We start from the raw sequence: 15,009 nt of genomic DNA on the forward strand, positions 1-15,009 counted from the left end.
GAGACCAGCCTCCACTAACAGCTGCCAATGACGTTACATCGAGCTTTGTCTGCGCATCTTCCGTTCGACGGCCGAAATATCTGGGCTTCTGCAGAACTGGCTGCAAGTTTCTTGGAGGAGGAAAATCCTGCTAAATTGACTCGGGACGGCGTGGTGAAATTGAATCGCTCTAAGCTCTCGGATGGAATGTTCCGCCAGCTTGCGGTGGTGAGAATGGATCTGTGTGTGTGTGTGTGTGTCTATAGTTGTGTACGTACACACTGCTGTCGGTCAGGGAGAGAGTGTCTGCATCACTGGACATGCTCTGCTGCTCGCTGTCATTGGCACTGGTGGCAGGAGCCAGCGCATAGCCGGTGTTCACGTAGTACGGATTGACTGGCTCCCTCCATGACGCGTGTCTGTTGATGAGAAATGGGACAGAGGAGATTCCTGTTAAACACGTGATGAAGAAAACAATACTGGTCATTTCAGTGAAACAACACATTCCATTCATTCATTTCTAAGTATCAGACATAACGGCATATGAGGGATGCTCAGCTGATTGTAATCAGTGGATAAATCACTTTCTATGGCTTGATTGTTGATTTCTCAACTTGACCAGTAAGATCACATATCAATAATGCAATAGACACCATCCTGCTTTAAGAATTCAGCATCACCTTCCAGAGGCAACAAATAACAGAGGTAATAATATTACCATCAACATATACCAAATGAAAAGGCAAGGAATGTAAATTGAAATATACAATCATTAAATAAAATTGGGTAAATATAATAAAAAGTAATGAATAAATTAATAAATGACAACAAGGAAAAAGTTACTGTCAATCATGAACACAATGGATAATAAATAAATACAGAAAGCTCTCACACAAGTGTTAAGGCAATGAGTTATCAATTTAATTATTTCCTCATAAGCCCATGTATGGTAATATGGATATTTTGCGTGGGCTTATTTGTTCTTTTTAGGCCTGTTAAAAAAATCATTTTAAACTTAATATTAGCCGATATTTGGCATACTTTAAATATCGGCATTAGCCGATAATCTTTTCTGTTTGGCCGATGTGTCTGAAGTGGGACATTTATTTTGACGAGGCTGAGAAACCCAGCGCTCCCATTCTCAGTCTTCATTAGTTATGATCTGTTTTACAGTTTTGTCTAATAGACATGATAGATAGAACTGTTAAACAAAGAAAGTAAACTATATACGAAAAGGTGTTTTAGCGTTTGCTTTTATATTATTAGTAAGAGAAAGGCAAACACTAATACTTTCTCATTTACCACCAGAATTCAACAAGTTAATTAGATATTTAAAGATTTGTTTAAATGAAATAAATGCGTACATTTCATTTCACAAACCTTGTAGACTTCGTCGAATAAGAGCTGTCAGATATTCTGAACAAGCGAGCATTTGTCCGTGTGAATTGAATGTGGACAGGAGAGTCAGTTTTACTGGAGACGTACGATCGACAAACTTTAATGCCCTTGATTTCAAACTATGCTGCGCTATATTCAGTTGCCCACTATGACATTCCTGTCATTTTCATTGTGATGCATTTAAAGTGTTATCTGGTGTTTATTTGAAAAAATTGGATTCCCAGTCCACAAACTTTATTAGCCAGATTAGCCCACTGAGTGTTTGTTTACTTTTTATTCATTTTTTTATTTGTGAAAAATACTGTAATATGATTACAGAATCAAGAAATTGCCATCTTAAGTCAGTTTTATTTAGAGATTTCTTTATTCATTTTCAAATGATTTATTCCAATTGATTAAATATTAATTCAAATAAATGTGTATACACACACACACATACATATGTGTATGTTTATGTACATACATATTATCTCACATTTTTTCTGTGATAAATCCCGAAAACACTTACGTTTTTATACAGGCCTATTTTATAATGTAATAATTTCAACGTTAATCTTCAAATTAATGTAGAAACAGCAAAGACAGTGTAGATTAAATACTAGTTTAATGGCATCTTTTTATGAATGAAGGCCAGTCTCACTGATACTAATACTGCTACTGATGTCGCGATAAATTATTTTGTCCCAATTTTAAACATTAATTATACATTATATATTTACATTTATTAGGCTTCAAAAAAATAAAACTTCAATCATAAAACAATCCTCACATAAACCGTTATCACATAAATGTCATATTTACCTGTGTAGGAAATATAGAGAAATTATCAAGTCTTTCTGTGTGTGTGTGTGTGTGTGTGTGTGTGTGTGTCACAGACAGTACATTCACTGAAAGTGCGTTCTCTTTTGTCTGGTCGCGCTTGAATGGTTTAAAAGCATTTGCATGTTAAGAGCGTGGTCATATAATGTAACGCTAGCCAAAATATGACGGAAAAAACATACTGCGTTAATTGCGTAAAATATTTTGAAAGCGTAATGCGTTAACATCAGTAATATATATATATATATATATATATATATATATATATATATATATATATATATATATATATATATGGCATGTACAGGCTTTATATTGGCCATCCTGCTCTCTAATGGCGCTTTTCCATTACCAGCTCAACTCGACTCGCCTCATCTCTCGCTCCGTTTTCCATTGCAGACAGTACCACCACAATAGTACCTGGTCGTCATAGCGACGCGACACACACCCGCTACCCACACACACAGGACAATGGAGGAGATCCAGTGTATGCCGTTTTACATAATATTAGTAATGGGTATATCACGCAATCTCTGGCCAAACTATTAAAAAATGTCGGGGTTATTCAGGATACTCTGTCTGGCGCATGCAATGATGACGCAGTGAATAGTGACAATTCTCTCTGACCAATCAGCAGTCTGCCGTGTTTCACGTCACATTTTAGTATCGCCTCAGCTCGCTCAGAACCTCGCTGGAGGTGATACGGAAAAAAGTATCTGGAAGCAGGTACAGGTACAACTTTTACACAGTGGAAAACCAAACAAAGGCGAGTCGAGTCGAGGCGAGCTGGTACTGTGTAGTGGAAAAGCGCCATAAGATATAGGCATCGGCCATCAAAAAAACAATACTGGTTGGCCACTAATTGTTTTGTGCTTGTTTAACCAACAGTTTGTTTTAACAATCTAAACAACAGCTATAGTGATATATATATATATATACACATATATTAAATAAGTGTCTGTAAGCAGAGAGCTTACAAAAACATGTTATTACAGAGCTTCTGAAAATAACAAACAAAAACAAATAAGGATTGGTATCAGACTACACAAAACAAGTGTGTCAGCTGTAAAAACCTGAAGTTCCTTACGTCATACAATTATAATTACATACAAAAATGTCTTAGACGAAATACTGTTCATAAAGACAGCACCGTGCCCTAGCAGATCTGTCTTATTCTTGAAGACAAAATCCTTTAACAAAAGGACTTGCCTTCTATTAATGATAGCAAACAGCTTATCAAGAGTTTCATCATCTAATTAACCTTAAACATTTTCACAATTAAGTTTCAGCTGGGTGGAGGCAACATGCAGACAATCAAATTCTCAGAAAACCAAATTATCTTGCGCCGACAAAGAAGAATAACATGCCACACAGTTGAGGACACCATCTTGTCACCAACTGCAGCATGAATAAGTGCAACACTGTTTAAATGCTCTTATAATATGAACTGGTTAATGCCGGTTCTCGATTGCTACAGGGTTCCTGCACATTTACAATTTAAAAATTCCATTCTTTTCCAGAATCTAATTTTCCAAACCTCTGTAGATTTTTCAGACCACATTTCCTCACAGAATTACCTTTTTAAAGAACAATTTATAAACAGTTACTTACATAATTGCCCATGTTTTTGACATCACAATTTATTACGGACTCTGATCATCTTTGTAGAAGTAGTAAATATGACTTTTGAGCTATAATCCTTCTCTTATGAAATGGTCACATTTATGCATTTTGGCAGATAAATGCTGCAAACTGCGACCATTTTTCCCGCCGGTGCGACAATTTTGTTAAAGGTCGCATTGGTCTGGTGCCACCACCATATTGCCCAATTGATAAGAGCAGCCATTTTTGTTGCATATAACAAACATCAAATGCCAAACGAAAGGAAAGCAGAACAAAACCACGCTGCTCATTTGAGCGATGCAGCACGAGCTCAGAACAGGTTTACTCGTGGGACGATCTGGATCACGCGACACCGTTACTAGAAAAATAAAAACGCAAACTCCGTGCTAACAGATAAGAACACATTCTCTCTGGATACAGAAACCTGTTGCAGAAACCATTTCTTTAAACTCTAGTCTAAATGTTAGAAACGTTTTACACTCAGTTATCCTCTCATAAAATACTTCAATTACAAATACTTTAATGTTGACTTATAACCTAAATATAACGTCCATCAACAGATATTTCAGCAAAATGAATATTTTTGCGATAAATATTAATCATCTTCCTCTGTAATGCGAATACCGAATAATAATAATAAATGTAAGTTTGCGCCGAGGAAACATCACACATTAAACTGCACACGCATCTGTCAAAGCCCCTGACAGGCAAGCCATGTTAAACATTACGCTTAGGCTATGGATTAGCTTGAAGCTTAATATGAAGAATTATCGTGTTTTGAGCTGCTTGGATCACGCACCTATCCCGTAACAGCTCACTCCATTTCCCTCACTATTTTTAGATGCAATTTGGGAGTGTAATATAAATAACATTATAATGAGAATACTGTTGTAATAAAAACGCTGTGAATTCGTTGGGTTTAGTTACGGTACTGTGTTTCAGTGTTTAAGTTGTTACATAAGGAGCGCATCCACAACAGGGATAAGGATTTTTGGGTCCGATCACAGATTACTGGAAGCAGTATTGACCGATAACCGAAATAAATAAGCCAAGTAGAGATGTCAAAAGTACCGACTTCGGTACTGAAATTTAAAAAATGTGACAATACCAGCATTTCCTCTCTAGCATTTTGAGCACTGTTGAACAGATTCTCAAACACCTCTGATTGGCCATTGTGTTGACACGCTCAACATCTGTGCTTGGCTACAATGATCAACGCTTCAAAAACATGTTGTCTTTGACGCTCTTTTTCGAGCGCTTACACAGATACACACGGGAGCATTTGAAAGCGGCGTCTATCAGCCAGTGGACACGTACCATTATAAATCCCTGTATTCATTTTACTTTCGCTTTTGAATTAAAGCCAATTCAGGGGCGGCAGTTGCTTGATTGGTAGGTTCATTATTATTCTTAATGAAAAACTCAAAACAGTTCAATGACAAACTCGCTTAAATAGGCGCTTTTCCATTTCGTTTTGAATTTAATCTTGTTTTTTAATATTAAATTTAACAAATAAACGAGTGCGTTCAAAAGCACTACTTTTTGCATACGAAAATGTCATACGAAAGAATATCAAATTCTATTCCCTTACATCATTTTAATATTAATGACAGCATTCTCTGCTCAGACTGAATTTCCCCAGCTAACATACATCATGCCAACTGAGGAACGAATCCAGGATGGCCAATATGAGCATGACAGAGATGATGTAAATAACAGCAATGTAAAAATGAAAATGAAGTCAACCATGCAATACGGATTCCTTCTTGGAAGAATGACAAATTAAAATGCTTCCCTAGTTATTACTGCCCGCATGTAATTGTAAAGCAACCACACAAGGAGCAGGATGTGTTTTGAATTGTACCAGACGATATTATTTCAGAATATGGCATTCTCGCTGTGTATATAAGAGCGATACAAGGCTTGTTTATTGTGTGGCACTTGGGAACAGCTAGGCACCGCTTGAACCTCTCACAGAACGAGACAGAAACATCTCTTTATGACCAGCCTAAGCAGAGGGGCAGAAAGAAACAGAGGCAGATAGAACAGGAAAATGGAGTATATGAGAGGGGAGGGGGAGAAGAGAGAGAGAAAAACAGAGCGAGAGAGACCCAGGCTCTCTGCAGTCTCCAGTGATTATCCCTTGCTCTCAACCCATCCACAGTCTTCTAATGATTCAAGCAGCAGCAATGTCAATATTCACCGTATAAGAGATACCCAGAAGCCTTCAGAGACGATCCCGAGCCTTCAGCTGCTCTCTCCACATGCCCAGCATTCCCCATTCCATTTGATTCTCCACAAAACAAAGGCTCTAAAACAGGCAGGGGGCATTTGGAATCTCTGTATCATTACTGCGATTCAAAACGAATCGATCTGCTTTCTCTTCCCCTCAATAACATACACATGCCAACATCCAACTGAGCGAGCACATTAATTACGGTGACATCTCCTACACAGAAAAAGCAAGCTCTCTCTAAGGTAAAAAATAAAAAGCACAGGCACATTAGGATTTAACTGGCTCCCCTCGCAGCCCATTACCACTTAAAAATCCTTGCATCCAAAGCCAAACTCACTGGGACAAAAGCACGATGCGCATTTGAAAGGAGCCGTTACCTAGGTACAGGTTACATTGCTGTGCCTAAGATTTGTGCACCTCCCCACACTCAGAATAATTATGAGCTCTTTGTCATCCCATTTTACATGTGATCACACAGACTCCTACAGATTAAACCCTCAAAGGCAGATCTGCACTCAAGAGCACAGGTAAAAGAGAGAGGCTTCAGAGATTCAGATTACACTTTCCCTCTTAAAGAGCCACGTATCACACAAATGAAAGAGAAAATCACTGACTGGCTAATAAACAACTGTCTTTGAGACAGGCACTAACCTGGACTCATACAAATTCCAATATTCTTCCTCACATTAAAAAACAAAACAAAAAAAACATAGTAAAACAACTTGAAAACACTAACACATGGAGACAGCTTGACATTCCACTTTACACTTCATCTTGATATTAGATGTAGATAGAGTGAAATCCGATTCATTAACTAACAAGAACTAACACCTGACTCATGACCATATTAATCCTAAATGCAAGACTACAATTATATATATTAGGGATTCACTGATACTAAATTCTGGCCAATCCGACACTCAAAGGAACACACTGACTTTTTGAGACTTTAGCTTATTCACCGTATCCTCCAGAGTTCGCCCTCTGAGAATATAGTTCCCAGTATGTATGTATACGGTTAGGCTCTAGGGGGCCTTCTAAAAAGGCCTTCTGAAGCGTAGCCATGCGGGGTTTTTATTTCAGAAAAATATCCTTATTTATAACTTTATAAACTATAAATCACTGGTTTCCGGTAAAGGCCGTATGCAAATCAAGTTCTGGAGGAAGAGTGACCTCTGACCCAGCGTAGGATGTAGCGCAAGCTTAGGTGAGATTAGACGCCTCTCGTGGTTCAATCAAATAGCGCTGGGCAACAAACTCAAGCTCCTCTACTTTTATATCAAAATCCTCCGACATTTCTCTTTAAAAAAAAATTATTTTAGACTTCTAATTTTAGTTTTGTTTTGATCTATCCTCTGCATTCGTCATACGTAGGGTCAGAGTTCACTCTTCACACTGATTAAAGTTTATAAATGTATTATATATATCTTTTTTTATTATTATTCATACAAAAACGCATCGTTTTGCCTCAGAAGGCTTTTATTAACCCCCTGGAATCGTATGGATTACTTTTATAATGGATGAATGCACTTTTTGGGCCTTCAAAATCTCGTACCATTCACTCCCATTACAAAGCTTGGTAGAGCCAGCCAGGATATTATTATTTTTTTATCTCCGATTGTGTTTGGCTGAACAAAGAAAGTCATATAACACCTAGGATGGCTTGAGGGGTGAGTAAATGATTGGGTAATTTTCATTTTGGGGTGAACTAACCATTTAATATGCGGTTAAATCACTATTTTATTAAAGCTTGGCTATGAAATGCAATGAAACCTTAATAAAGCTGTTGATGTGAAGTAGTAGTAAGTTGTTTTAACTGGATTTATTGCTTGTTCAATACAAGTAAATCATGTATTCCTACGTCAGCACAAGACATCAGAAACAGAAGTGAAAGTTTTTTATACATTTTCATATCGAGTCCTGCTGGACCAAATTCCTCTTAAAATGTCTAGAATTAGATTTATATTTTGATCTTGGTATAGCCGAGGAATTATTTCTAGAGTTAAACATGCACATTACAGACAATCACTGTGGCCTTATTACCAAAGAAACTTCTGAATTCCCTCACTTCCTAGTTTTTGCCAGCAAATGAAAGACATATGACTCCTGCAAAATTTACATGCATGAAACCCTAAAGCATTTACCTAAAAGGCTATTTAAAAAATAAACGTAATGTCTTTCTGTAATTCCAGCCAAATTCTTCATGTAGGCCTAATGAAAAAATCATTTGAACACAGCCTCACAAATGCATTGCTCCCGCTAATTAAAAACACATCAGGTCCAGAGGCAATGGAACCAATGTTGAGCTGGGTGGAGTGTAGAGGGAGTTTCTGCAGTTTAACAATATCAATCTGTCAGAGTCTTTCGTTTTGTCGTGTTAAATTGTTTTGTTTTTTTAAACTACCCTTTAACAACATCCAAAAATTAAAATGCTACACAAAGCCCTCCGAATGCTAAACATAAACTGTTAGGAGAAGATGCGAGTCAAGAGGAGGAAAAGAAGAAGATGCTGCAAAAACAATCTCAAAGAGAAGCGCATTTCCTTTCAGAACCCTCCTGGGGATGTTTCTCATCTTTATACCTCACCTGAACATCTAAAGCTCTGAGGTTTTGGACAGAACAGGGTTACTGCACCATCAACAGATGTCAAGGTTTGTCTCAGACAGTTGAGAGAAAACTGGGTCAACTTCTAGGGGTAGATTTCCGCAATTTTCAATCTCTTTGCGGGAGGAGTGCCAGCAGTGAACAGTGCAGTTGAGCACATCAGAGCAGCAGAGCACAATGTATGCTTGAGCATTTTACAGAGGCTAAATCAAGCTGTGTAAATCCTCCTCCTGCTCCTCCATGCCTGCTTAGAATTTAAGCTTTAGCTCCGAGAGGGGGAAAAAACATGGTGTACAAAATAAATGAAAAAAAAAAAAGGTAGTTCAGGTTCAGTTTTGAAATGAATGTGGCAAGTTACTAAGTTGGACCACATCTGCAAACACAGACAACAGCATAACTATTTATTCTGACTGTTAATATTATCTAGTGATGAGTTGGTGTCTTGTATCATTTTGCTGTTTTACTGGATCTTACAATCTCAGTTTTATAAAAGCAATAAGCTGCTCAAAGCTGTGCATTACAGTAAATGCGTTTACGTCAGTGGCTCTCAACTAGGGGCCCGGGTCCTCAGCAAACTTCCAAGAGGGCCTCGAGAGGCCTTAAAACTTATTTAAAATTAGACAAAAACAACCAAAAATCAAGACATTTCTTATTTTAATTAACTTTCTCAAGTTGTTGTTTCTTTCTTGAAAAACCTATATGAGGTAGCCTCATTTAATGCGTTATAAAAAATGTATTCACACAAAGTGTGATTTCTAGACTTGTACAAGTCATCCATGGGCATTTTTATAATTGGATACACATTTTTCTAGTTATGCAAAGCTGCAAAATATTTTTATCAGGTAGAAATTTAGACAAATTAAAATTATATATATTATTCTTAATCCTCATCCAGTAAACCACAAACAACTGGAAAAAAACGTGGCCTTTGAATATTGTTGTGGACAATTAGGGCCTTGGAGTCAAAAAGGTTGAGAAAACAGTTGGACTAAAATAATAATTTGTCTTTTTAAAATGTCATGCAAGCACTGCAGTCTGGCTGAAATCGCACCAACATAGTTCACCCAAAAATTAATTTCTTCTGTGGAACAAAAAAGATGATATTCAGAGGAATACTGGTAACCAAACGGTTTTGATTATTGGCTTCAATTGAAGGGACTAACAAAAGGGACATTTCTCAAAATCTCTTCTTTTGTGAACCATAGTAGAAAGTCATACAGGTTTAGAATGACATGAGGGTGAGCAAATGACAGATTTGTTTTTTTGTTTTTTTAGTGAACTATCCCTTTATATCAGAGCTGGATACTGCTATTGTAGCTCAGCTTTGTCCAGCATGTATTAAAATTGTACTATAATTGACAATTTGCCATTTTGTGCATGCTCTAAAAAATAGAGGTCATATGGCAACATGCATATCATCCATCAAATATTAAATTATGCAATGCACCATGCGTATAGCTGGACAGCTGACAAGCCTGTAGCTTGACTGCAAAAAAACCTGCTGTAGCTTGATTATAATTTTTATTTTTTTTTAAGTTGTTTTACCATGGTAAAAGCCTAAAAACAACCCATACCTGGAGTGCCTTGTTGCTTTGATATCTCATTGTGAAAGCACCTGTCGATATTTGCTTTTAAATCTAGGGCGGAAAGCTTTGTAATCTTCAGCAGAGGCTGTTCAAAGGCCCACATGCACCGCTTTCTATTCCAGCAGGACAAGGATTAAAGTATTTAGCAGTCACATCTCTAAATCCCATTTTGCTCATATGGAGGGACTCGAGGCTCTGATGCATCAAGTGATTTGCTGTAAATTTCACAGCACGGCTTTAAAAAAAAAACACGTCCTCCAGATTAAACGATGTTGGTGCGATGCACGATATGAACGAGAAAGATAAAAGAGCACAATGGGGCCGTCACAACTGGTGGTGAGGAATGCCTCGGGAATGTCTGAGCACAAAAAAAAAAATTGTATTGCAAAACACAATACCTGAAGCATACATTCCAATACGCTCGTTCGCCCGAGCAAACTATGGGTGGTATGAGAGATAGAGATCTAAACATTCAGAAACACAACTAATCCATACGCAGCTATGGACTTCAAAGGGCATTGGATCAGATAAATAAATCGTCCCTGAATGCATCTGTTAAATCTATACCTCAAAACTTTCTGGAGAGCGCAAAATATTCAATGCAGTTTCTTCCTTTGTGCACATTCTAAAGAGAATCCATGTTGTGGTTCTCCTGAAGAAACCTTTATTCTGCTCCAAAGCCTGCCATTCAAGAGACACCTGCATGGAGAACACAAAGAGCACCCACTTGCACCAACTCGCAGTAGGCAAAGACAACGCTGCGACCCAGTATCTGTCTTGCTACCTCAGTCGCAGCTACTTAGAGGTTTCTGCCTATACTGCATTCCTCTCATCTCCTGTGGAAGGCTGTGCTTAACTCAGATTCCCTTTTTATCTTTTTCTTCTGACTGCGATTGCACCGCGAGGGGGGTGGGGGGGGTGGAGAGATGGAAGAAGAGAGACAGGCTTTTCAAAGCTGCAGGGATTTACCTGTACTCACGGTTGTCCTGATATCTTTTACTGTTGGCCACCCGCTGAGGCACGGTTTCCATGAGCAGCTTCTGGGTCAGCCTGTTGCTGGGAGTGGGGTCGCTTTCAGAGTTCAGCTCCTGCTCCTGGTCGCACCTCCATTCCTCGTCCTCTTTCACAGTCGGCAAGTAGCCCGGCAGGATCTTGCCATTCCCAGACACCGAGCTCTGGTCACTGAACAGTTTGGGACTCTCTCCGCCCGTCCTAGTGTATTCCAAGTATATGTCGGACTTCAAAAACAAAGGGTAGGTGTTTTCCTCCATCATAGTCTGAATTTCGGTTTGAGCCTGGTCGAACATGGCGGGATCGATGTGAAGCTTCATCACGCAGTCTTTGATGAAGCTCTTAGTGGCTGGCTTGATCTGCCTGGACACGATCCCGTTGTTATCCAGGATGTACTTTTTGTAAATGGCTTTCGCGAGTTTCAGCATCTTCTCGTTGCCTTCGTTGTTGTCCTGCTTGCGGAAGCCGCTGCAGGCGAACCAGAAGTCCAGCATGTCGGCGCACTCCTCCTGTTTGAGGAAAGTCCTGAACAAGTGGATGCCGTCTTGGTCGTCCAAAAGCGAGTGCAAGGACTCGGCCCACTTCAGGTAGGGTGGCGTCGGGGAAGCGCTGCCCTCTGGCTCGTAGCCCAGATCCAGGTCGGGTCTTCTGGGTGTAGCTATGGGGGCCTCGTTCTTGAGGCTCTCGCTCTTGGAGGAGTAAAAACTGTGGCTGTACTGTGGCCGTCCATCGCTGGACACCAGATCGCCCTCCTCCCCAGGGACCGGGGGTCTGGGGGCATCCTCAGTGAAGCTGCTGCCCGGGTCTGCCAGATAACACAAGTTCTCGTTTACGCTCATGCTCACAGTGTCCCTGCACCCTGTCCCAGTACAGCCCACAAGGCAGAAAGTTTATATCCAGACTTCTATTAATGCCACTGTGAAAGAATTCCTCCTATAAGAGAAGTAAAGAAAGAGAGGCATGGAAAAACATTCAATGAGGCTCGACATGGTCAGTTCAGAATAGTAATACTGCTTGATGCCGAATACAGTGTAAAACCCTGTGTAAAATAGTGCTGCTAATGTCAAGAATCACATAATTGACATAACCTTAACCTGAATTTGGGTACTTTATATCAACAATCAATAAAATATCTATAATAAAAAGAGAATAACATTAAGGAGAAAACATCAATAACTAAAATTGACTCATATTGTGTTCTTATGGATTTTATGTGAAAATATAGTGTATATAACACTATGACCAACTGTTGCAGATGTATCAAGTAAAATTATAATTTTTGTATCATAATTGAGCTTCTGAAATACTTGTAAATAAAAAGCTACTTGTGTGCATTGCATATAGCATTAAGATGAGAAAAGTAAAGGTTAGGTTAGACTATTTTAAAGTGTCCTTGTTACAGTGTAAATAGTCAAATAAATACTGGCAATATTAATTAACCTAGTGTACTTAGTATGGAGTTGGTTGCATGTCATAATGCACAGTTTACTGTTATTACTAATAGTGCATGTAAAGAGGACGCTAAGATAAAGCGTTACCGTAGAATACATTTTCAACGTTAGAGATACAAGTCAACTACACTGTAATAATGGCTCTCTAACAGTACAGCTTTTGGGCAATTTAAAACCTGTACCATCTAAGTTTATTTAAACACTGTGGTGCTCTACAACCGCAATCAAACTTGCCGTGGCCTCAGGCATCTCTATCTTAAAGCAAAGATAGTGCAAAAGGGCAGCCATCATGGCACAAACACTCCTGAACTCACCTGTGACACGATTTATGACACCAACCATAAATCCAACACTTTCAAGTTCCGACCTTAAAACCTGTGACTGCCTGCCAGCTACATTTCGTCTGATGTTCTTGATGAAGCCGGCTAAGGAGGAGAGAAACCTTGAGCTTTCCTAGTCAATAACTTTAACAGCGCGAACTTCAATGGCGATGAGCTAGCAGGCTAATCCAGAACAAGACGCGAATTTATAAACATTTTAACCACACAAATGCTGTTATTTGAAAACAAAGCCCCGGTAAACACCATGGGTGTAAACTGAAAGAGGCTACTAACTAGCTAACGTTAACTGTTAGCTACACAACAAGCTGTGATAACTTATAAACATAAATACGGCGAACATCCACCGCATCAAAGAACGTAACGCGCGAGGAGAGGAAGTACGTGCGGCGCGAGACCTTCCCGAACAAGTGAGCATAACGTTAGACGGTGAAAAACACTTTCACCATCTTTGAGTGCACGAGCCGACATTTCTAGTGAGCTTGTTCTGCTGATCCACTCAACGGTTCAGACTCAACTAGTGTGAGAACACGTTGTCACAGCACGCTAGCCATCTTTAACCACTAAAAACGCCAATATATCCGATTATCCCACTTATGCACGGGGGAAAAACGGCCATCTAAAAAGGGATCGCGTTCGCTCGCGCTGCGTTTTTCCTTCGCTGACGACATTACAACACCCCTTTCGCTGCCCTCGCGATCTGCTTTGAAGTGAGCCCCACATTCATCGCATTCATGTCTCGGCCTCAGCAGCAGCAGGAGCGGATGGGGGAGGGGAAGTAAGAAACAAACTCCATACACACTCTCTCACACACACACACACACACACACACACACACACACACACACACACACACACACACACAGCCAGGCCCTTCCGCAGCCCAGGGACTAGTGTGCAACTTTGCAACACTGATTTTCGCACTCCAACACGCGCCGATAAACCGAGCGCGAGAGCCTTATAAGCGCGCGCTCGACCTCGCAGAGGATTCGAACGCGAGCAGCGAAAAAAGCGACGGTGCATTTCATCTCTCTCTCTCTCTCTCTCACTCGCTCTCTTTCCCTCCGCTACCGCAAACCCCCATTACACCCAAGCCAGGAGGAGGAAAAAAAGTGCTCCGTACTGTACCTGTGAGAATCTACTTTCCGTTTCCGAGCGCATCGGGAATAGCGTTGTATGCGGCGAGATATGAATCGTGTCATCGATGCGGATCTCGGAGTTTAAAAATAACAAAGAAAACAGTCGCTTCTCCACCTCTCCATGGCTGTCTCTCACACTCCTGTGCCCGTGTGCGAGTGAGAGAGCGAGTGAGTGAGAGAGGAGCAGGAGATGTGAGCGCCGCGCACGGCCAGAAATCACACTGCCGCCTGGAGAAGAAGAAGAAAAAAAGACCAAGGCGAAGAAACTCTGGAGTGTGAAGAGAGCGCGTTCAATCCACGTCCATTCATGAGGTGCTCTCATTAATGTTTGCTAATTAAACGGTTTCGAGGTGAACAGCACTTCAAGAAATATAATTTAAACGATGTACACTTAAGATAGCAATAAGATAAGATAGCAGTCTTCTAGAAAAAGCTGTTTACTCTACAATGAGCAGGTCGCCCCCTCATGGACGCCGCCATGTTGACATCACATGACCAGCCGTGTCATTCGTTTGACCATTTACTAGTACTAATATATTGTTTACTTTCCACTTACAATAAGTGCTGATCTAAACCAAACAATATAAAAATAAACTTTTTTTCAAAAAACGAGAAAGTTTTTTTTTTTTTTTTTGCCAGGATACCAGGCAATTCATTAAACCCTAAAACACAATGCAATGCATAATTCAAAATGCAAATAAAACACACACAATATGGAAAATTCCTTCACATTAACACAGTACATATACCTCAATGCTATATATATAATTTTGACAGGACTGAAATTGATGCTGTGAGGGATTGAAGAACATTGTGTTCAATGGA

At 39.7% G+C, this 15,009-nt stretch overlaps 1 protein-coding gene across 4 annotated transcripts in view; it reads right to left on the bottom strand.

Moving 5' to 3' along the window:
* axin1 (axin 1) overlaps nucleotides 1–14,637 on the bottom strand; it is a 32,430-nt gene extending 17,793 nt beyond the window's left edge. For 2 of the 4 annotated variants that reach the window (XM_079608184.1, XM_079608185.1), the window contains exons 1-3: nucleotides 14,174–14,536; nucleotides 11,215–12,189; nucleotides 258–398 (exon numbers count right to left, since the gene is read on the bottom strand). In XM_079608184.1, the coding sequence (XP_079464310.1) occupies nucleotides 258–398; nucleotides 11,215–12,095 (1,022 nt within the window). In that variant the 5' untranslated portion in view covers nucleotides 12,096–12,189; nucleotides 14,174–14,536. Of the gene's footprint in view, nucleotides 1–257; nucleotides 399–11,214; nucleotides 12,190–13,021; nucleotides 13,802–14,173 lie in introns of those variants that run through there. The other 2 variants (XM_079608182.1, XM_079608183.1) reach the window with 2 other exon arrangements.
* Between the last annotated feature and the right edge of the window lie 372 nt (nucleotides 14,638–15,009).

This window comes from Phoxinus phoxinus (genome assembly GCF_949152265.1).
Source record: "Phoxinus phoxinus genome assembly, chromosome: 1".
Taxonomy (NCBI): Eukaryota; Metazoa; Chordata; class Actinopteri; order Cypriniformes; family Leuciscidae; genus Phoxinus; species Phoxinus phoxinus.